Source organism: Lygodium microphyllum, chromosome 11, assembly GCF_053477565.2.
Source record: "Lygodium microphyllum isolate KBCC chromosome 11, Lygodium_microphyllum_v1.1.10, whole genome shotgun sequence".
Lineage (NCBI taxonomy): Eukaryota > Viridiplantae > Streptophyta > Polypodiopsida > Schizaeales > Lygodiaceae > Lygodium > Lygodium microphyllum.
Window position 1 is genome coordinate 28,370,674 of NC_141145.1, and position 24,009 is coordinate 28,394,682.

Consider the following 24,009-nt stretch of genomic DNA (forward strand, 5'->3'; position numbering starts at 1 on the left):
GGTAGCATTGAAGCCACAGTGGTGTAGGCACTCAGCCCATGTGTGAAGCTATCCTTTTGCACTAAGGTGGGAATGTGTGCCATGCCATTAGGGTCATGACTTACAATGATTTAATACCTACATAAATGTAGGTACACATAATAAAAGGTGGTGTAGATTAGATTTTTAATAAAAGGACCTGATTTGAACAACAGATTAACGTTGGGCTCGCCAATCAAGGCAGCAGGGCCAAACGCATGTTGCTCTTCCCCATTAAAAGGACTGAATTGTTGTCTTCTTCCCTGCGTATTTGAAAAATCGACTGTAAAGATTTCTGCACATAGACTACCTGCGCAGCCATGACCCAGGTAAAGCAATGCATTGCGCAGGCAGTATCTTATTGTCACTCCAGCTGGCCTGCATGCTCTCTCTCTCTCTCTCTCTCTCTCTCTCTCTCTCTCTCTGTGGTTTTGTGTGTTCTGATGCTCCCTCTTGTGTGGCAATTGCAGACTATCACCCTCAAGGTCTCCATGGACTGTGTTGCATGCAAGCGTAAGGTGAAGAAAGCGCTGGATAGCATCGAGGGTAGGGACCATTCTCACTGCCTTTATATCGTGTCTTTGATGTAATAAGGGTCCTTGCTTCATAAAAAGCCTCTTTTGCCCCATCGAAATCTCGAATGGTGGGGTAGACCCTGCGTTTTGGATTCATCTCTCTGAAAATGTACATAAAAGTATGGTCTACCTAACGAGTCCTTTTAATGAATGGGGAGGTTATGCACAGCAGTAGATGAAATTCTGAATAGGTGCAAATGTTGAGATAGATATGAAAAGACAGGAGTGGATGCAACTCTGAATGACTGCAAGTGTTGAGATAGAAGAATTAAGGGACTGTAAATGTAGTATCGAAGGTTGACCGTTTGATGTGTTCTCCCCCCGAAATTGCGAAGGTGCGTGTTACGTTTGATTATAAAGAAAGAAAGGAACTAGGTCGGAGCACAAGCATGCACAGTAACAGATGCCCTTTAGTGCGGATATGAAGAACGAGAATGCATATAACAGATGCTCCTATATCGTGGTAACAAGAATGGCATTATGCAGTTTAAAGAGATCCCCTTTGGCCGGGATATGAAGAGTGATGATGCGCTGTGACAGAACTCTTCTATGTAGCTAAGAAGAATAGCAATGCACAGTTCAAAGACATGCCCTTTAGTGGACAGATGAAGAGCGAGGATGCAGACTTTTAGGTACCCTTCAATGTAGGTTTATTTTTTAATGGTATAAGACCCATTATGTGTGTTCTATGTGAAATTGGAGGGGAGTGTCTAAATGCATCTAAGCACATCATTCTCACACGAATGTATGCCTTCCATGAAGAGCGAGGGTGCAGACTTTTAGGTACCCTTCAATGTAGGTTCATTTTTTATGGCATAAGTCCCATTTTGTGTTCTATGTGAAATTGGAGGGGAGTGTCTAAATGCATCTAAGCACATCATTGTTACACGAATGTATGCCTTCCATGTACATATTAAAGCTGAGAGAAATGGAAATGCTATGCAAATCTGGTGCAAGTTAAGCTCTCTCTCTGTCTTGCTCGCTCTCCGTAAACTGACTGTTAGAGGTGGTTTTCATACATCTCATGTCAATCACATTGATGGCACAGGAATAGATACGATTGATGTAGACATGAAGAACGAAAGGGTGACGGTGGTAGGCTCAGTGGAGCCAAAGGTACTGGTGAAGAAGTTGGCGAAGGTTGGCAAGAAAGTGGAGCTGCCTGGAGGTGGGGGGAACAGCAATACTAGCAGTAACAACAGCATCATCAGCAGTTTCAAGGGGGAGGGGGGCAAGAAGGGAGGCAACAAAAATAGCAAAAATGTGTTCCACAGAATCAACAGCCTCACTGATACCGATGGTGACGAGGAGGAAAGCATGCTTACACCTGAAGTGTATACTCATTTCTTCAGTGATGAGAATGCTAATAGTTGTTCCATCATGTAGAGAGAGAGAGAGGGAGAGAGAGAGAGGTTTTATGTTGCAACTCCACAGTACATCATGATGTCATAGGGAATATGTATATGTACATACATGCATAGACTTCAATAGAGAGCCCTTTTTGTAACATTTAAGGGGAGGTCCCTCCCTCCTCCTAGCACACTTCCAGCTTAATTTTGACACACCAAGCTATATATTGCAGGGTTTCTGTAAGCCAGTTCTGTTGCATGTGTGCATGCCCTTTTGGTTACTATGATCGTCTTGATTGCATCTTGGAACTATGAATTGTGATGGGTCTGTGCATCGGAAATAGCTCGCCGTAGTTTTTGTTATCATTCATCATTTATTTTATCCAGTGAAACGGGATGCAGGAACTGCGTAGTCTGTTGAACAATGAAGCTGATGTATCTATCATATTAATTGCTGCTGGGCGTTGCACTGAGAAGTTGAGAACAACGGAGAGGCATGCAGAATGTTATGTTCTCAATTGATCATTTAGTCCCTCCCTCTCCCTTTTGTCTCATGGCCTTGAAGCGAGCAGTTGCCACCACAGTGCCTGTGCAGTGCCTTTTGCCCCAAGTGTAGTTGAGGAGGGGGGGTGCTTTCTTTGAGAAATCTGCGAGTCTGTGCTAATTGCTTTCGGTGAAATTTGCGAGTTGCAAGAACGATTAGAGGTTTTAGGCCTCTCGAGCATAAATTGTTGTAGGTTGTGATTGTGGGTTGTGCGCACTTCATTTTGCGGATTGGTCGACGCCATTGCTTTCGACAATAGTAATAATAGTAATAATAAAGAAAGCTCACAGTTAATAATTAATATTTTGAGGGGGATTAAAATTCAGCTAACTAATAACTAATAGACAAGTATCAGTGATAGGATTATATAGGGATGTAGGTTGCACTGCTAATTAATAACTAATAGACAGGTATCAATGATAGGATAATATAGGGATGTAGGTTGCACTATGTCAGTTTGCACATCTAATAGACGGGTATCAATGATAGGATAATATAATATAGGGATGTAGGTTGCACTGCTAATTAATAGCTAATAGACAGGTATCAATGATAGGATAATATAGGGATGTAGGTTGCACTATGTCAGTGCACAGTTTGCACATCTAATAGACAGGTATCAATGATAGGATAATATAATATAGGGATGTAGGTTGCACTGCTAATTAATAGCTAATAAACAGGTATCAATGATAGGATAATATAGGGATGTAGGTTGCACTATGTCAGTTTGCACATTTAGTCAAGCCATAGACTTGATGTATCAATCTCCAGCATGTTAATATATTTCGAAGTCAACATGTTTCTCCAGCATGTTAATATATTTCAAAGTCAACATGTTTCTTCAAGGAGGAGTTAAAAACAATTGAGAGGATCAAGTCTTGTGCTCATCGGAAGCAATGAAAACGTGGTTACATTGGGAAGGATGTTTAAGCATTGTCATGCGTGAAGAATGAGGGAGTGTAATGTTTTGGAAAGTATTAAATGGAGGAAAAGGTGGCACATTGCATTGTCATGCATGAAGAATGGGGGAGTAATGTTTTGAAAAGTATTAAATGGAGGAAAATGTGCTTTTTGAAAAAAGGTGATGTTTATCGTGCATAAGAGTAGATAGGAAGGCTAGGAGGTCCCTTTACATCCGTGATTGGATATGTTTATCGTGCATAAGAGTAGACAGGAAGGCTAGGAGGTCCCTTTACATCCGTGTCTCCAATCAATATCAACATCCATGTGAATGGTTTCAATGGTTGTCCTTGGGAATTTTGTTCAACAAAATCGTGGAGTTTGAAGCTTACAATAGGCGTTTTATTTAAAGAGTGGTTGTGTTTCTGGAAGCTACAATCCATGTAGATAGAGGAGTTGAACATAACGTTGTATTTGGAAATGAGTCGTCATCTTAGGCCTATTCCATAGCTATGATGAAAGGTGAAAGCATATTGAAGAATGCTATTTATGTGGATTGCAATGACTAGTAGCAATGTGCGATACTTTTGGCTCATACTTGGAATGCTTATATTTTATTAAGTTATGAGAAGTAGATTGACATGCTATAGCCAAGAGGAGAGAGACTACATCGCGGATGTGATTCGAATTTAGTCAAAGTGGATGATCCAAGAACTACAAGTGTACTATCTTCTAATTAAGAGAATGAATACATTAGTTCCATGCAAATTGGAGAGGAAAAACGAGTGTCAAAACATCACAACACAGCTTGAATTTGATCATGGAATCTAAAGAGTATATTTGGGACACTTAACTAAAGACTACGAGAATCAACCAATCCAAACAAGACAATAGTAGGTGTTTGTTCTTTATTCTCGAGCTTTTAGGATATTGGATGTGCTGTCATTGTGGAGTGTTTATGTGAAAAAGAAAGGGTTCTATCTTGTGTCAAAAAACGTGTGTGATGTTTTGATGTGATTTGATCAAAGTTAACTAGTGGACTTGGTTTCAATGCTCGAAAGAAGTGGAGGGCTAAGGTAGAGTCTTGGGTTAGTTGGTTAGTTTTGACCACTCCAAAGTGACATTATGCCTCGATTTAATGGAGGGCTAACGTTCAAGAATTTCTCATAAAAAGATTGTGAATTGAGTTCAAAGAATCGACAAAGATTGTACTCCCGTTTCTCTTAGTGTTGTGTAGAAAATTCAAAACATCTCTTTTTATGTATCGGATTAAAATTGCTTCTATTCTCTCCTCTTTCTTGACTCGCTTGACACAGATCCCACATCTTTGTGGCCTACACACATTTCCTTTCAACACTAGTCTTGCTTTTTCTTGTGCTTTTCTTACTCTCACTCTTGCTCACCCTTTCAATCGGTATCAGAACAAACAATCAAGGAGCTTTAGCCATTTTACTTTAGCTAGGAAAAGAGAGCTTCAACCAAGCTTCCTTGGCAGCCATGTTTTCATATGTTTAAAGAAATCATCAGCTTCCCTCCTTCCCTAGCTTGTTCTCTAGCATGTGGGAGGTTTATTTGATGACAAGTGACCTTTGAAGGTCAACCACAATAGGAAAAGCCCTAGAAGCAGCTTGCACAGCCTGCATAATCTTTGGTGAATTTTTAGGGGATTTCTTGTTGCTCTTGCCACTAGCATTTGCTCTCGCCACCTTTCGTGCTTTTTCTAGCTATTGCAGGCTTCTTCTGGTATGTTGGACACTATCTTGGGCATTATTCTGAATGAGAATGATTAGCCATGGATTGAAAGTTGTGGATAGAAATGTTTTGTAGGATGGGGTAGCAAATACTTGAATATTTATGCTTCTTTGATGCTTATTTACTGAAGATTTGATGCTAGGATGTTGGACTCTATCTTCGGCATGTTGGACTCTATCTTCGGCATGTTGGACTCTATCTTCGGCATTATTGTGCAAGAGAATGATTAGCCATGGATTGAAAGTCGTGGATAGACATGTTTTGTAGGATGGGGTAGAAAATACTTGAATATTTATGCTTCTTTGATGCTTACTGAAGATTTGATGCTAGGATCACCTATTCATGCTTGGAGAGGCTCCATGGATTGATTAGATCTCATTTTGCTTGGCCATTGAAAGATTCTTCGCTAAGCAGCTTGCAAAGCCTGCACAATCTTTGGTGAATTTTTAGGGGATTTCTTGTTGCTCTTGCCCCTAGCATTTGCTTTCGCCACCTTTCGTGCTTTTTCTAGCTATTGCAGGCTTCTTCTAGTATGTTGGACTCTATCTTGGGCATTATTCTGTAAGAGAATGATTAGCCATGGATTGAAAGTTGTGGATAGACATGTTTTGTAGGATGGGGTAGCAAATACTTGAATATTTATGCTTCTTTGATGCTTACTGAAGATTTGATGCTAGGATCACCTATTCATGCTTGGAGAGGCTCCATGGATTGATTAGATCTCATTTTGCTTGGCCATTGAAAGATTCTTCGCTAAGCAGCTTGCAAAGCCTGCACAATCTTTGGTGAATTTTTAGGGGATTTCTTGTTGCTCTTGCCCCTACTAGCATTTGCTTTCGCCACCTTTCGTGCTTTTTCTAGCTATTGCAGGCTTCTTCTAGTATGTTGGACTCTATCTTGGGCATTATTCTGTAAGAGAATGATTAGCCATGGATTGAACGTTGTGGATAGACATGTTTTGTAGGATGGGGTAGCAAATACTTGAATATTTATGCTTCTTTGATGCTTATCTACTGAAGATTTGATGCTAGGATCACCTATTCATGCTTGGAGAGGCCCCATGGATTGATTAGATCTCATTTTGCTTGGCCATTGAAAGATTCTTCGCTAAGCAGCTTGCACAATCTTTGGTGAATTTTTAGCTTGCACAGCTTGCACAATCTTTGGTGAATTTTTAGGGGATTTCTTGTTGCTCTTGCCCCTAGCATTTGCTCTCGCCACCTTTCGTGCTTTTTCTAGCTATTGCAAGCTTCTTCTAGTATGTTGGACTCTATCTTGGGCATTATTCTGTAAGAGAATGATTAGCCATGGATTGAAAGTTGTGGATAGACATGTTTTGTAGGATGGGGTAGCAAATACTTCAATATTTATGCTTCTTTGATGCTTATTTACTGAAGATTTGATGCTAGGATCACCTATTCATGCTTGGAGAGGCCCCATGGATTGATTAGATCTCATTTTGCTTGGCCATTGAAAGATTCTTCGCTAAGCAGCTTGCACAGCCTGCACAATCTTTGGTGAATTTCTAGGGGATTTCTTGTTGCTCTTGCCCCTACCATTTGCTCTCGCCACCTTTCGTGCTTTTTCTAGCTATTGCAGGCTTCCTCTAGTATGTTGGACTCTATCTTGGGCATGATTCTGTAAGAGAATGATTAGCCATGGATTGAAAGTTGTGGATAGACATGTTTTGTAGGATGGGGTAGCAAATACTTGAATATTTATGCTTCTTTGATGCTTATTTACTGAAGATTTGAGGCTAGGATCACCTATTCATGCTTGGAGAGGCCCCATGGATTGATTAGATCTCATTTTGCTTGGCCACTGAAAGATCCTTCGCTAAGCAGCTTGCACAGCCTACACAATCTTTGGTGAATTTTTAGGGGATTTCTTGTTGGTCTTGCCTCTAGCATTTGCTCTCGCCACCTTTCGTGCTTTTTCTAGCTATTGCAGGTTTCTTCTAGTATGTTGGACTCTATCTTGGGCATTATTCTGTAAGAGAATGATTAGCCATGGATTGAAAGTTGTGGATAGATATGTTTTGTAGGATGGGGTAGAAAATACTTGAATATTTATGCTTCTTTGATGCTTATTTACTGAAGATTTGATGCTAGGATCACCTATTCATGCTTGGAGAGGCCCCATGGATTAATTAGATCTCATTTTGCTTGGCCATTGAAATATTCTTCGCTAAGCAGGTTGCAGAGCCTGCACAATCTTTGGTGAAGTTTTAGGGGATTTCTTGTTGCTCTTGCCCCTAGCATTTGCTGTCGCCACCATTCGTGCTTTTTCTAGCTATTACAAGCTTCTTCTAGTACGTTGGACACTATCTTGGGCATTATTCTGTAAGAGAATGATTAGCCATGGATTGAAAGTTGTGGATAGACATGTTTTGTAGGATGGGGTAGCAAATACTTGAATATTTATGCTTCTTTGTTGCTTATTTATTGAAGATTTGATGCTAGGATCACCTATTCATGCTTGGAGAGGCCCCATGGATTGATTAAATCTCATTTTGCTTGGCCATTGAAAGATTCTTCGCTAAGCAGCTTGCACAGCTTGCACAATCTTTGGTGAATTTTTAGGGGATTTCTTGTTGCTCTTGCCTGTAGCATTTGCTCTCGCCACCTTTCGTGCTTTTTCTAGCTATTGCAGGTTTCTTCTAGTATGTTGGACTCTATCTTGGGCATTATTCTGTAAGAGAATGATTAGCCATGGATTGAAAGTTGTGGATAGACATGTTTTGTAGGATGGGGTAGCAAATACTTGAATATTTATGCTTCTTTGATGCTTATTTACTGAAGATTTGATGCTAGGATCACATATTCATGCTTGGAGAGGCCCCATGGATTGATTAGATCTCATTTTGCTTGGCCATTGAAAGATTCTTCGCTAAGCAGCTTGCACAGCCTACACAATCTTTGGTGAATTTCTAGGGGATTTCTTGTTGCTCTTGCCTCTAGCATTTGCTCTCGCCACCTTTCGTGCTTTTTCTAGCTATTGGAGGTTTCTTCTAGTATGTTGAACTCTATCTTGGGCATTATTCTGTAAGAGAATGATTAGCCATGGATTGAAAGTTGTGGATATACATGTTTTGTAGGATGGGGTAGCAAATACTTGAATATTTATGCTTCTTTGATGCTTATTTACTGAAGATTTGATGCTAGGATCACCTATTCATGCTTGGAGAGGCTCCATGGATTGATTAGATCTCATGTTGCTTGGCCATTGAAAGATTCTTCGCTAAGGAGCTTGCACAATCTTTGGTGAATTTTTAGGGGATTTCTTGTTGCTCTTGCCTCTAGCATTTGCTCTCGCCACCTTTCGTGCTTTTTTAAGCTATTGTAGGCTTCCTCTAGTATGTTGGACTCTATCTTGGGCATTATTCTGTAAGAGAATGATTAGCCAGGGATTGAAAGTTGTGGATAGACATGTTTTCTAGGATGGGGTAGCAAATACTTGAATATTTATGCTTCTTTGATGCTTATTTACTGAAGATTTGATGCTAGGATCACCTATTCATGCTTGGCGAGGCTCCATGGATTCATTAGATCTCATGTTGCTTGGCCATTGAAAGATTCTTCGCTAAGCAGGTTGCAAAGCCTCCACAATCTTTGGTGAATTTTTAGGGGATTTCTTGTTGGTCTTGCCTCTAGCATTTGCTCTCGCCACCTTTCGTGCTTTTTCTAGCTATTGCAGGTTTCTTCTAGTTTCTTGGACTATATCTTCGGCATTATTGTGTAAGAGAATGATGAGCCAATGATTGAAAGTTGTGGATAGACATGTTTTGTAGGATGGGGTAGAAAATACTTGAATATTTATGCTTCTTTGATGCTTATTTACTGAAGATTTGATGCTAGGATCACCTATTCATGCTTGGAGAGGCTCCATGGATTGATTAGATCTCATGTTGCTTGGCCATTGAAAGATTCTTCGGTAAGCAGCTTGCACAGCCTGCACAATCTTTGGTGAATTTTTAGGGGATTTCTTGTTGCTCTTGCCCCTAGCATTTGCTCTCGCCACCTTTCGTTCTTTTTCTAGCTATTGCAGGCTTCTTCTAGTATGTTGGACTCTATCTTGGGAATTATTCTGTAAGAGAATGATTAGCCATGGATTGAAAGTTGTGGATAGACATGTTTTGTAGGATAAGGTAGCAAATACTTGAATATTTATGCTTCTTTTATGCTTATTTAATGAAGATTTGATGCTAGGATCACCTATTCATGCTTGGAGAGGCCCCATGGATTGATTAGATCTCATTTTGCTTGGCCATTGAAAGATTCTTCGCTAAGCAGCTTGCAGAGCGTGCACAATCTTTGGTGAATTTTTAGGGGATTTCTTGTTGCTCTTGCCTCTAGCATTTGCTCTCGGCACCTTTCGTGCTTTTTCTAGCTATTGCAGGTTTCTTCTAGTATGTTGGACTCTATCTTGGGTATTATTCTGTAAGAGAATGATTAGCCATGCATTCAAAATTGTGGAAGGACATGTTTTGTAGGATGGGGCAGCAAATACTTCAATATTTATGCTTCTTTGATGCTTATTTATTGAAGATTTGATGCTAGGATCACCTATTCATGCTTGGAGAGGCTCCATGGATTGATTAGATCTCATTTTGCTTGGCCATTGAAAGATTCTTCGCTAAACAGCTTGCACAATCTTTGGTGAATTTTTAGGGGATTTCTTGTTGCTCTTGCCTCTAGCATTTGCTCTCGCCACCTTTCGTGCTTTTTCTAGCTATTGCAGGTTTCTTCTAGTATGTTGGACTCTATCTTGGGCATTATTCTGAAAGAGAATGATTAGCCATGGATTGAAAGTTGTGGATAGACATGTTTTGTAGGATGGGGTAGCAACTACTTGAATATTTATGCTTCTTTGATGCTTATTTACTGAAGATTTGATGCTAGGATCACATATTCATGCTTGGAGAGGCCCCATGGATTGATTAGATCTCATTTTGCTTGGCCATTGAAAGATTCTTCGCTAAGCAGCTTGCACAGCCTACACAATCTTTGGTGAATTTCTAGGGGATTTCTTGTTGCTCTTGCCTCTAGCATTTGCTCTCACCACCTTTCGTGCTTTTTCTAGCTATTGCAGATTTCTTCTAGTATGTTGGACTCTATCTTGGGCATTATTCTGTAAGAGAATGATTAGCCAGGGATTGAAAGTTGTGGATAGACATGTTTTGTAGGATGGGGTAGCAAATACTTGAATATTTATGCTTCTTTGATGCTTATTTACTGAAGATTTGATGCTAGGATCACCTATTCATGCTTGGCGAGGCTCCATGGATTCATTAGATCTCATGTTGCTTGGCCATTGAAAGATTCTTCGCTAAGCACGTTGCAAAGCCTGCACAATCTTTGGTGAATTTTTAGGGGATTTCTTGTTGGTCTTGCCTCTAGCATTTGCTCTCGCCACCTTTCGTGCTTTTTCTAGCTATTGCAGGTTTCTTCTAGTTTCTTGGACTATATCTTTGGCATTATTGTGTAAGAGAATGATGAGCCATGGATTGAAAGTTGTGGATAGACATGTTTTGTAGGATGGGGTAGAAAATACTTGAATATTTATGCTTCTTTGATGCTTATTTACTGAAGATTTGATGCTAGGATCACCTATTCATGCTTGGAGAGGCTCCATGGATTGATTAGATCTCATGTTGTTTGGCCATTGAAAGATTCTTCGATAAGCAGCTTGCACAGCCTGCACAATCTTTGGTGAATTTTTGGGGGATTTCTTGTTGCTCTTGCCCCTAGCATTTGCTCTCGCCACCTTTCGTTCTTTTTCTAGCTATTGCAGGCTTCTTCTAGTATGTTGGACTCTATCTTGGGAATTATTCTGTAAGAGAATGATTAGCCATGGATTGAAAGTTGTGGATAGACATGTTTTGTAGGATAAGGTAGCAAATACTTGAATATTTATGCTTCTTTTATGCTTATTTAATGAAGATTTGATGCTAGGATCACCAATTCATGCTTGGAGAGGCCCCATGGATTGATTAGATCTCATTTTGCTTGGCCATTGAAAGATTCTTCGCTAAGCAGCTTGCAGAGCGTGCACAATCTTTGGTGAATTTTTAGGGGATTTCTTGTTGCTCTTGCCTCTAGCATTTGCTCTCGGCACCTTTCGTGCTTTTTCTAGCTATTGCAGGTTTCTTCTAGTATGTTGGACTCTATCTTGGGTATTATTCTGTAAGAGAATGATTAGCCATGGATTCAAAATTGTGGAAGGACATGTTTTGTAGGATGGGGCAGCAAATACTTCAATATTTATGCTTCTTTGATGCTTATTTATTGAAGATTTGATGCTAGGATCACCTATTCATGCTTGGAGAGGCTCCATGGATTGATTAGATCTCATTTTGCTTGGCCATTGAAAGATTCTTCGCTAAACAGCTTGCACAATCTTTGGTGAATTTTTAGGGGATTTCTTGTTGCTCTTGCCTCTAGCATTTGCTCTCGCCACCTTTCGTGCTTTTTCTAGCTATTGCAGGTTTCTTCTAGTATGTTGGACTCTATCTTGGGCATTATTCTGAAAGAGAATGATTAGCCATGGATTGAAAGTTGTGGATAGACATGTTTTGTAGGATGGGGTAGCAAATACTTGAATATTTATGCTTCTTTGATGCTTATTTACTGAAGATTTGATGCTAGGATCACATATTCATGCTTGGAGAGGCCCCATGGATTGATTAGATCTCATTTTGCTTGGCCATTGAAAGATTCTTCGCTAAGCAGCTTGCACAGCCTACACAATCTTTGGTGAATTTCTAGGGGATTTCTTGTTGCTCTTGCCTCTAGCATTTGCTCTCACCACCTTTCGTGCTTTTTCTAGCTATTGCAGATTTCTTCTAGTATGTTGGACTCTATCTTGGGCATTATTCTGTAAGAGAATGATTAGCCAGGGATTGAAAGTTGTGGATAGACATGTTTTGTAGGATGGGGTAGCAAATACTTGAATATTTATGCTTCTTTGATGCTTATTTACTGAAGATTTGATGCTAGGATCACCTATTCATGCTTGGCGAGGCTCCATGGATTCATTAGATCTCATGTTGCTTGGCCATTGAAAGATTCTTCGCTAAGCACGTTGCAAAGCCTGCACAATCTTTGGTGAATTTTTAGGGGATTTCTTGTTGGTCTTGCCTCTAGCATTTGCTCTCGACACCTTTCGTGCTTTTTCTAGCTATTGCAGGTTTCTTCTAGTTTCTTGGACTATATCTTTGGCATTATTGTGTAAGAGAATGATGAGCCATGGATTGAAAGTTGTGGATAGACATGTTTTGTAGGATGGGGTAGAAAATACTTGAATATTTATGCTTCTTTGATGCTTATTTACTGAAGATTTGATGCTAGGATCACCTATTCATGCTTGGAGAGGCTCCATGGATTGATTAGATCTCATGTTGCTTGGCCATTGAAAGATTCTTCGGTAAGCAGCTTGCACAGCCTGCACAATCTTTGGTGAATTTTTAGGGGATTTCTTGTTGCTCTTGCCCCTAGCATTTGCTCTCGCTACCTTTCGTTCTTTTTCTAGCTATTGCAGGCTTCTTCTAGTATGTTGGACTCTATCTTGGGAATTATTCTGTAAGAGAATGATTAGCCATGGATTGAAAGTTGTGGATAGACATGTTTTGTAGGATAAGGTAGCAAATACTTGAATATTTATGCTTCTTTTATGCTTATTTAATGAAGATTTGATGCTAGGATCACCAATTCATGCTTGGAGAGGCCCCATGGATTGATTAGATCTCATTTTGCTTGGCCATTGAAAGATTCTTCGCTAAGCAGCTTGCAGAGCGTGCACAATCTTTGGTGAATTTTTAGGGGATTTCTTGTTGCTCTTGCCTCTAGCATTTGCTCTCGGCACCTTTCGTGCTTTTTCTAGCTATTGCAGGTTTCTTCTAGTATGTTGGACTCTATCTTGGGTATTATTCTGTAAGAGAATGATTAGCCATGGATTCAAAATTGTGGAAGGACATGTTTTGTAGGATGGGGCAGCAAATACTTCAATATTTATGCTTCTTTGATGCTTATTTATTGAAGATTTGATGCTAGGATCACCTATTCATGCTTGGAGAGGCTCCATGGATTGATTAGATCTCATTTTGCTTGGCCATTGAAAGATTCTTCGCTAAACAGCTTGCACAATCTTTGGTGAATTTTTAGGGGATTTCTTGTTGCTCTTGCCTCTAGCATTTGCTCTCGCCACCTTTCGTGCTTTTTCTAGCTATTGCAGGTTTCTTCTAGTATGTTGGACTCTATCTTGGGCATTATTCTGAAAGAGAATGATTAGCCATGGATTGAAAGTTGTGGATAGACATGTTTTGTAGGATGGGGTAGCAAATACTTGAATATTTATGCTTCTTTGATGCTTATTTACTGAAGATTTGATGCTAGGATCACATATTCATGCTTGGAGAGGCCCCATGGATTGATTAGATCTCATTTTGCTTGGCCATTGAAAGATTCTTCGCTAAGCAGCTTGCACAGCCTACACAATCTTTGGTGAATTTCTAGGGGATTTCTTGTTGCTCTTGCCTCTAGCATTTGCTCTCACCACCTTTCGTGCTTTTTCTAGCTATTGCAGATTTCTTCTAGTATGTTGGACTCTATCTTGGGCATTATTCTGTAAGAGAATGATTAGCCAGGGATTGAAAGTTGTGGATAGACATGTTTTGTAGGATGGGGTAGCAAATACTTGAATATTTATGCTTCTTTGATGCTTATTTACTGAAGATTTGATGCTAGGATCACCTATTCATGCTTGGCGAGGCTCCATGGATTCATTAGATCTCATGTTGCTTGGCCATTGAAAGATTCTTCGCTAAGCACGTTGCAAAGCCTGCACAATCTTTGGTGAATTTTTAGGGGATTTCTTGTTGGTCTTGCCTCTAGCATTTGCTCTCGCCACCTTTCGTGCTTTTTCTAGCTATTGCAGGTTTCTTCTAGTTTCTTGGACTATATCTTTGGCATTATTGTGTAAGAGAATGATGAGCCATGGATTGAAAGTTGTGGATAGACATGTTTTGTAGGATGGGGTAGCAAATACTTGAGTTTTTATGCGTCTTTGATGCTTATTTACTGAAGATTTGATGCTAGGATCACCTATTCATGCTTGGAGAGGCTCCATGGATTGATTAGATCTCATTTTGCTTGGCCATTGAAAGATTCTTTGCTAAGCAGCTTGCACAGCCTGCACAATCTTTGTTGAATTTTTAGGGGATTTCTTGTTGCTCTTGCCTCTAGCATTTGCTCTCGCCACCTTTCGTGCTTTTTCTAGCTATTGCAGGTTTCTTCTAGTATGTTGGACTCTATCTTGGCTATTATTTTGTAACAGAATGATTAGCCATGGATTGAAAGTTGTGGATATACATGTTTTGTAGGATGGGGTAGCAAATACTTGAATATTTATGCTTCTTTGATGCTTATTTACTGAAGATGCTAGGATCATCTATTCATGCTTGGAGAGGCTCCATGGATTTATTAGATCTCATGTTGCTTGGCCATTGAAAGATTCTTCGCTAAGCAGGTTGCAGAGCTTGCACAATCTTTGGTGAATTTTTAGGGGATTTCTTGTTGGTCTTGCCTCTAGCATTTGCTCTCGCCACCTTTCGTGCTATTGCAGGCTTCTTCTAGTATGTTGGACTCTATCTTGGGCATTATTGTGTAAGAGAATGATTAGCCATGGATTGAAAGTTGTGGATAGACATGTTTTGTAGGATAGGGTAGGAAATACTTGAATATTTATGCTTCTTTGATGCTTATTTACTGAAGATTTGATGCTAGGATCACCTATTCATGCTTGGAGAGGCCCCATGGATTGATTAGAACTCATTTTGGTTGGCCATTGAAAGATTCTTCGCTAAGCAGGTTGCGGAGCCTGCACAATCTTTGTTGAATTTTTAGGGGATTTCTTGTTGCTCTTGGCTCTAGAATTTGCTCTCGCCACCTTTCGTGCTTTTTCTAGCTATTGCAGGCTTCTTCTAGTATGTTGGACTCTATCTTGGGCATTATTCTGTAAGAGAATGATTAGCCATGGATTGAAAGTTGTGGATATACATGTTTTGTAGGATGGGGTATCAAATACTTGAATATTTATGCTTCTTTGATGCTTATTTATTGAAGATTTGATGCTAGGATCACCTATTCATGCTTGGAGAGGCTCCATGGATTGATTAGATCTCATTTTGCTTGGCCATTGAAAGATTCTTCGCTAAGCAGCTTGCACAGCCTACACAATCTTTGGTGAATTCTTAGGGGATTTCTTGTTGCTCTTGCCTCTAGCATTTGCTCTCGCCACCTTTCGTGCGTTTTCTAGCTATTGCAGGTTTCTTCTAGTATGTTGGACTCTATCTTGGGCATTATTCTGTAAGAGAATGATTAGCCATGGATTGAAAGTTGTGGATAGACATGTTTTGTAGGATGGGGTAGCAAATACTTGAATATTTATGCTTCTTTGATGCTTATTTACTGAAGATTTGATGCTAGGATCACATATTCATGCTTGGAGAGGCCCCATGGATTGATTAGATCTATTTTTGCTTGGCCATTGAAAGATTCTTTGCTAAGCAGCTTGCACAGCCTACACAATCTTTGGTGAATTTCTAGGGGATTTCTTGTTGCTCTTGCCTCTAGCATTTGCTCTCGCCACCTTTCGTGCTTTTTCTAGCTATTGCAGGCTTCTTCTAGTATGTTGGACTCTATCTTGGGCATTATTCTGTAAGAGAATGATTAGCCATGGATTGAAAGTTGTGGATAGACATGTTTTGTAGGATGAGGTAGCAAATACTTGGGCTTTTATGCGTCTTTGATGCTTATTTACTGAAGATTTGATGCTAGGATCACCTATTCATGCTTGGACAGGCTCCATGGATTGATTAGATCTCATTTTGCTTGGCCATTGAAATATTCTTCGCTAAGCAGCTTGCACAACCTGCACAATCTTTGGTGAATTTTTAGGGGATTTCTTGTTGCTCTTGCCCCTAGCATTTGCTATCGCCACCTTTCGTGCTTTTTCTAGCTATTGCAGGCTTCTTCTAGTATGTTGGACTCTATCTTGGGCATTATTCTGTAAGAGAATGATTAGCCATGGATTGAAAGTTGTGGATAGACATGTTTTGTAGGATGGGATAGCAAATACTTGAATTTTTATGCTTCTTTTATGCTTATTTACTGAAGATTTGATGCTAGGATCACGTATTCATGCTTGGAGAGACCCCATGGATTGAATAGATCTCATTTTGCTTGGCCATTAAAAGATTCTTCGCTAAGCAGCTTGCACAGCCTGCACAATCTTTGGTGAATTTCTAGGGGATTTCTTGTTGCTGTTGCCTCTAGCATTTGCTCTCGCCACCTTTCGTGCTTTTTCTAGCTATTGCAGGTTTCTTCTAGTATGTTGGACTCTATCTTGGGCATTATTCTGTAAGAGAATGATTAGGCATGGATTGAAAGTTGTGGATAGACATGTTTTGTAGGATGGGGTAGCAAATACTTGAATATTTATGCTTCTTTGATGCTTATTTACTGAAGATTTGATGCTAGGATCACCTATTCATGCTTGGAGAGGCTCCATGGATTGATTAGATCTCATTTTGCTTGGCCATTGAAAGATTCTTTGCTAAGCAGGTTGCACATCCTGCACAATCTTTGGTGAATTTTTAGGGGGTTTCTTGTTGCTCTTGCCTCTAGCATTTGCTCTCGCCACCTTTCGTGCTTTTTCTAGCTATTGCAGGCTTCTTCTAGTATGTTGGACTCTATCTTGGGCATTATTCTGTAAGAGAATGATTAGCCACGGATTGAAAGTTGTGGATAGACATGTTTTGTAGGATGGGGTAGCAAATACTTGAATATTTATGCTTCTTTGATGCTTATTACCGAAGATTTGATGCTAGGATCACCTATTCATGCTTGGAGAGGCCCCATAGATTGATTAGATCTCATTTTGCTTGGCCATTGAAAGATTCTTCGCTAAGCAGCTTGCACATCCTGGACAATCTTTGGTTAATTTTTAGGGGATTTCTTGTTACTCTTGCCTCTATTATTTGCTCTCGCCACCTTTCGTTCTTTTTCTAGCTATTGCAGGCTTCTTCTAGTATGTTGGACTCTATCTTGGGCATTATTCTGTAAGAGAATGATTAGCCATGGATTGAAAGTTGTTGAGCTCCATCCTCAAGGTCCTCGCTCGAAGGTCCATTGCCGGAAGTAAGAGAAGAGAAGAGAAGAGAAGAGAAGAAGAGAGGAGAAGATGGAGAGCTTCTCCTCCCCGGTTCCTCACCCTCACACACTCACTCCCTCACACTCTGACACTCCCTCTCTTAAGCACAAGCTCAAGCAAGCAAGCAAGTAAGCAAGCAAGCAAGCAAGCAAGCAAGCAAGTAAGCAAGAAGAAGAAGAAGAGGAGAGTCACTTTTGGCCACACACAAGAATGAGCTTCTCATTCACTTTTTAACTGTATATACATAACCCTAAATCCCTTTTGGGCGGTCATCCTCTTATCCCCTTTTTTACATGGCCGGTCGTGGCCTAGGCCCTTTTTCCTATTGTCCTCTTATCTTCCTAGCTTCCTTCCAACCGCCCATCTACCTTTACAAACTGCACGAGTGAGAGCCCGACACTCTTAAAATAAATCATGGTGGGCCTTGCGCTTTTTCACTAAAATATAGACTCGCACTTTTTCTTTTGCGCATTTTCCATTGATTTAGGAGTTTTTTACACTTCTTATGTTTCCAGATTATTCTTGACACGCCTTCGTTTTCTGTTTTACTTTTGCCTTGGCCTTGTCTTGTACTTGATGGGACCTAAAACGAGCCGGCACTGGCTTATGCACTAGCCGAACCTCTATCATGCGCTCAACAACCCCACGGCCTCGCGGTCAGGAGCGTGGATGACACATACATCATCTTTCTAAACATCTTGCATTTGTATTACGTCTCATAGTCCAATTCTAACCCAATTAACACTCCTCAGAGGGAGTCCCAGTACATTGCCAAATAGCACGAAGTTCAAACATAGGAGGTCCTCCCATGGCTGACTGCCGCTACCTCACTGCGACTCTCCTACACCTTGGGGATTAGCCCCTTGATGCGTCGCTTAACATATATAACATAACATCGCACACATTTCCACTCAAGGTACCAATTGATTATATCCAGGAATGTATCATACCTCACCTTTACTTCCCCTTAGACCCAACGCCTAGCCTACAACTTGGACAACCTTACTCACTTAACGTTGGTCATGTCTCTAGAAAACAATTGTCATGCATCCAGGAGGTATTGTCTGACACCTTTTATCATTTCTTTATGATTTATGTAAATTGTGAATGTCCACGTGCTCAAATAATTAAGAAAATCAGCATTGATGCACATGTGGAAAACATTTCTTTCAATGATTTCAACTATCGCTCGTATGCGGCATTGCATGAACCTAGCACCGAGAAACCCTCGTGCTACTAGGCCCTTAATTTAGAATTATCGACCAACCTAAATGATATGCATAAAAATCAGCAAGCTTTTCATCATTTCATTCAGCATTTAAACGCCTTTCATACACTCTACCCCCTCACCCATTTAGGTTGTGCATGGTGCATAGATTTAGGGTTTATTTTTCACATTTTTATTGTATAAAAAGCCATAAAAACTCACTAAAACATAAAGTTAGAGCTGAACTGAGGCTAAACCTCATACTTTAGACTCCCCATACATCCACAAATATGAATCTTATTTTTTCTTAATTTTCGACACTCAAAATCTAAATTTTCTCTATTTTTTAATTTTTCTTATTTTTCTTGTATTTTTTGTAATATTAAATGACTAAAAATTCAAAATGAGTTATGAGCTATGGCCCTTAGGTTCATTTGCAGCAAAAACACAAATTTATTTGGTGTGTCTTATTATATTTTCCATTGATATATAAAAAACATCCAATTTTTCCATATTTCGCGTGTTTTATGGATTTTATACTATTAATTTCATCCACAACACTTATGATTTTCTGATTTTTTGATTTCAAACAGTTGGAAGACATTAGAAACAACATTATAATGCATAATCATTCCATGGGAACAAATGTTCATGAAGCAAATTGCATAAAAACATTAATTTTCTTTGTAAACATGAGATTACGGTTCTTTGCGGGTTGCGGGTTTTTATTTGCCATATCTCGGGACTGATTTTCAGCCACCATTAATGCTCATGACAGTCCACAATCAGCAATCTTCCTTTCTCTTACACCACGGAGCAATCCGGTCTTCATTGGACAAGCATCCGTCATCCATTCTTCTTCGTCTTCTTCACCACATGAATCTGCCTTTAGGGGAGAGAGAGGGAGGAGAGAGAAAGACTGAAATCAGAATTCTTCACAGAGACCGCCAATGGAGGAGCGAAGCACGGCGATAGAGTCAGCATCTAGGGGGGATTGAAGCCCCATGATCATTGATGTGGGCTATTTGCAGGCTGGGAGAGGCATGATCAACAAGAGGGCGCAAAAATCGGTGCCCTCCTGGTCACGCCCTCTCCATATTTTTTGCTCTCTCATTTCATGTGAAATGTCATGCTACATTTAAATTTTGGGCTTCCAAGGGTCACTTGCCCATTTTGGCCAAATTTTGTCCACCCCTTTGCATCTTGATCGGTTTCTTGGCCATTTCCTCGTTCGGACTCTGAATTGAGCTCTGAAAAATCCTGGGTGTTTGGCTCGGCATCCCACATTGGCCAATAACTCTTTTCAACCCGCATGATAGTCTAAAAAATTATGAAAAATCAACAAGTGTCGCTCGGGCGCCTTTAAAGCACTTTGCCGCTTAAAATCGTCCTAGATCGAGCCGCCGCCTTCAACGTTGAATATTTTTCCCTTGATATTCATAAATTTTAGCTATTTTTAAGCACTTCTCAGCACCAAAATTCCGCTCTCATTGGCGACCATGGGATAGGGCGACTCAGCCCGTCGAATCCCACACTAGATCTGCACAAAAACAACCAAAGGAAGCATCAAGCTGATACAAAACAAATGTGTAATAAAACACGGCACAATGCTCACCCTACCCCCTGACAAAACCAAGGCATGACATCCACAAGGAGTAGGCCTAGCATCATCTAGAGAAGATCCAAAGCTAGTCACTAACCAACTGCTCCAACACAACGAAACTAAAAAGAACTGTCAAAGAGATTGCCCTAAGTGGTGGTCTGTACTACCTACCTAACTAAGGACAACACAACTAGGAGCTCCTACTAGGCGAGGACTCCTATAGCCTGATCAAGAAGGAGTTTCTTTCGGCACATTTCTTCGTTTAGGGTTTTTATTTTATACTTGGGCATGTAAAAAGGAGGGACCTGAGCATAGTGACCCAAGGAGAACAGGGCATCAGCCTTAGGACCTGTCTTGGTATCCAAGAACCTACCAAGCCCTCGCAAGGCGACATGCAATCCTTTTTTGATGCTCACTTTTATTTTCCCTCCAACCTTCCTTAATTTCTTCTTTTCTAGCAAGATGTCACCCCTAGGAAGACAAGGTATTGGCCCTGGGTCTGACTTGTCCCCAGGAACCTACCAGGCCTTCGCAAGGCGATGATCAACTTCTTATAAATTTTTCTTTCTTTCCTTTTCGATTTTTATAGGGATTACAACCCCTTTTTACACACCTTTGTATATTTATTTGTTGTCTTTTGGGATATTCAGGGTTTTCCTTTTTCTTATCATTATCCTTTTTCTTCTGTAGGCTTATCTAACGGCCTCACAACTAATAGGAACTCCTAGAATGGCCGCTAGCAGGCTAGCAGAACAGGGTCACTAGGACGTCCGTCTAAAACACGTCTTTCAATGCGTGCCAATGTCTTTATAGGAGGCAACGACTACTCAGACCTCCCTCAAACATACTGAACCTAATCCTGGGACTGCATGCCTTGGACATCGGTCCCCAACAAGAAACGGAAAAACCCCTTTAACAAGTACACAAACAAATATAACATGAAAACCACAGTACTCATAAAGGAAAGATATCACCTGGATAGGGCCACGAGAAGCTTCCACGCCACAAAAGGCTCCGTCCAGCTTTTCGAAATCTGTCAAGCACAGGACTCAAACAAGAAACCATTAACCGCACCTGCACTAAATAGACAACTGGCCCTCTTGGCCTAATGAAATAAAGCATTCAAAACCTCGCAACACTGGCCCTCTTGGCCTAACGAGAACAAACAAAATAGCACCTACACATCCCTAATAGATAGCAAGGGACGTACGCATAATATGTTGTCTAATTAACCTATGGGTCCCAGATAATAACGGTAGATTGGTCTCGCCTACTCTTTGCATCACCCATATCAACCATCGTCTGCCATATATTGCATGTTCTGATAACATACCCCACAAGCGACCGGGTCCTGCTTCATCATTGATAACAATATCCAAACTAGGGCCACAATTAAAGAAGAGGTCTTCCTCATAAGAAAGATTTGCTAATGAATCCGCAAACTGATTCCTGTAACGTGGAACCAGCTGAAAAGACACTCTCTCAAACTCCTTAAGTAGGGTCATTGCAGTCCGATGATACATACAAAGAATGGAATTTCACACTATGTATGTCCCATCTAGCTGATTCAGGATCAACTGGGAATCCCCTTTTACTAACAATTGACGAATACCACCTTGCTTGGCAATATACAGTCCCATAATCAAGGCTTTATACTCTACCATATTGTTAGTAAATCCTACCCCGAGATAAGCAGCTAACTTCATCGTAACTCTATGTCGGGGGTCTCGAATTACTACTCCAACACTTCCTTTTTTAGTAGGGCCCCTGGACGCTCCGTCAAAATATAATGTGTACGTCCATAATGGGTTTACACAGCCGGCCATCGCGAACTCCTCTATTCGTAATTATGGTAATCAAAGTTTAGCATATTGAGAGGATGAACTGATGGCTCCATCCCACCTTCATTGAACTCAACAAGGATACTCGTCAACAGTCGTAAGCAGTGATGGCAGAAGACTTTGATCTCCCACACAAAAGTGCCGTCCTCTTGCTCAATCACTTTATATCCTTTGATCCACCAGATGAGTTTCCCATGATGGTATCTTTGTTCCAGATATGGGTGCTCCAAATAAGGGATTAACCGACCCATCAACCAGCTTTAAGCTCTTCCCCAAGTTTCAAATCATCCCTAACATGGATCTGCAATGCATTTCTCTATATTGGCACACTTAGAAATAGTAAAATTAAATCTTATTAAGATTAACCTTATTCTTAAACTCTACTCCCTGTAGATTAGCTAATAGGGCTGTAGACCTATTTTTCCCTAACCTCACAATCTTGTAGGGCCCATCCCATTTAGGTTCCAATTTTCCTGGGAACAGCTCCCTACGCGCATCATAATATAAAACCAGTTGTCCTTTCTTAAAGGTATACTTCTTCGCTTTTAGGTCATGCAACTATTTCATGCGACGTTTAGCCACCTCTTGATGTAATAGACTTTATAACTTAATTTCATCCAGGTGCGCTAAGGTCGTAAATCACTCTAATAGGGCGTCCTCATTACCCAAAGAATGGTTTATTGCGAATCTAATGGTTGGCAACTCAATTTCTAAGGGTAAAACGCACTCTTCACCATAAACTAGTTTGAACGGCGTGTGGCCAGTGGCTCGCTTGAACGTGGTATTATATGCCCATACTGCCACATACAGCTTCTTATCCCATTCGTGTTTCTTTTCAGATATGACTTTCGATAGGATACCCACAAGTTGCTTGTTTGTACTTTCAACCTGCCCATTTGCCTGCGGATTATAAGGAGTCGTTTTATTGTGCTTGATTTGCCAAGCCTTAGTCAAGCTTTTGATCACCTTATTTAGGAAATGGGTTCCACGGTCCGACACTAATTCTTTTGGTGGACCAAAATGGCATATTATCTGTTCTAAAAGGAAACTAGCAGTTTCTTTAGCATCATCTTTCCTTGTTGCACGTGCTTCTGACCACTTTGTGAAGTAGTCAGTTACTACAATAATATACTTCTTTTGCGCAGTCGACGACGGAGTAATAGGACCCACAAAGTCTATTTTCCACTTCTCAAATGGAAGTATCGCCATAATAGGGGTGAGTGGTATTTTCCTATTCTCTCGACTATCATGTCGTTGACAAATATCGCATCACTTAACATACGCGAACGCATCCTGGAAGATGGCAGGCCACCAGTAACCTGCTCTTAAAGCTTTTTGTGCTGTAAGCCGTCCAGCAAAATGGCCTTCGCAAGCGGAATCATGGCACTCTTCCAAAATGAATGGCACCTCGTCAGGCATCACACATCGGCAATAGATGTCATCAATCCCTTGCCGATATTATGTACGTGCGATCAAGGCAAACTTTAATGCTTGCTGCTTAATTTTCCTTTTCTCAGCTTTAGATAGTTCGGATCCAGCCTCTCCTGTCGATAAATAATGTGTTATTGCAGCGTACCAGGAGGGAATAGACGCCGTATCTATTTTAAATAACAACTCCATGTCACTACCTTCAACGAGATTCTTTCGACTCCCCAAAGTCCACAAGACATTTCACGATGCCTTGTAACCTTGGTGGCTTACTCCTGATCTCATAATTAAACTCCTGCAAAGTGATTAACCACTTCGCTAGACGATCAAGCGGTTGCAGCTTATTCATCAATAATCGAAGCCCCTCCGCCTTCGTATAAAGCACAAATTTCTCATAGAGAATATAATGCCTGAATTTCTTAGTCCCAAAGACCATCGCCAGACACAACTTCTCCATGTAGGTATAATTGATCTCGAATACCCCCAGCTTCCGGCTAGCAAAAGCAATCGGGTGATACCACTTTTCTTCCCAAATTTGGGCTAAACAACAGTAGCAGCAGATACTATGCATGGTGGCTG

At 40.5% G+C, this 24,009-nt stretch overlaps 1 protein-coding gene across 1 annotated transcript; it reads left to right on the top strand.

Moving 5' to 3' along the window:
• The first annotated feature begins 225 nt into the window (after positions 1 to 225).
• Positions 226 to 2,210, top strand: LOC148028652 (heavy metal-associated isoprenylated plant protein 32-like). Its single transcript, XM_087688584.1, has 3 exons — positions 226 to 347; positions 489 to 564; positions 1,642 to 2,210. The coding sequence occupies exons 1-3, from the start codon at positions 339 to 341 to the stop codon at positions 1,977 to 1,979; spliced, it is 423 nt and encodes a 140-aa protein (XP_087544710.1). The 5' UTR covers positions 226 to 338; the 3' UTR covers positions 1,980 to 2,210.
• The last annotated feature ends 21,799 nt before the right edge of the window (positions 2,211 to 24,009 follow it).

Coding starts and splice junctions, on each gene's coding strand:
- LOC148028652 (XM_087688584.1), top strand. Junction 565..1,641: donor AGCGCTGGATAGCATCGAGG/GTAGGGACCATT, acceptor TTGATGGCACAG/GAATAGATACGATTGATGTA.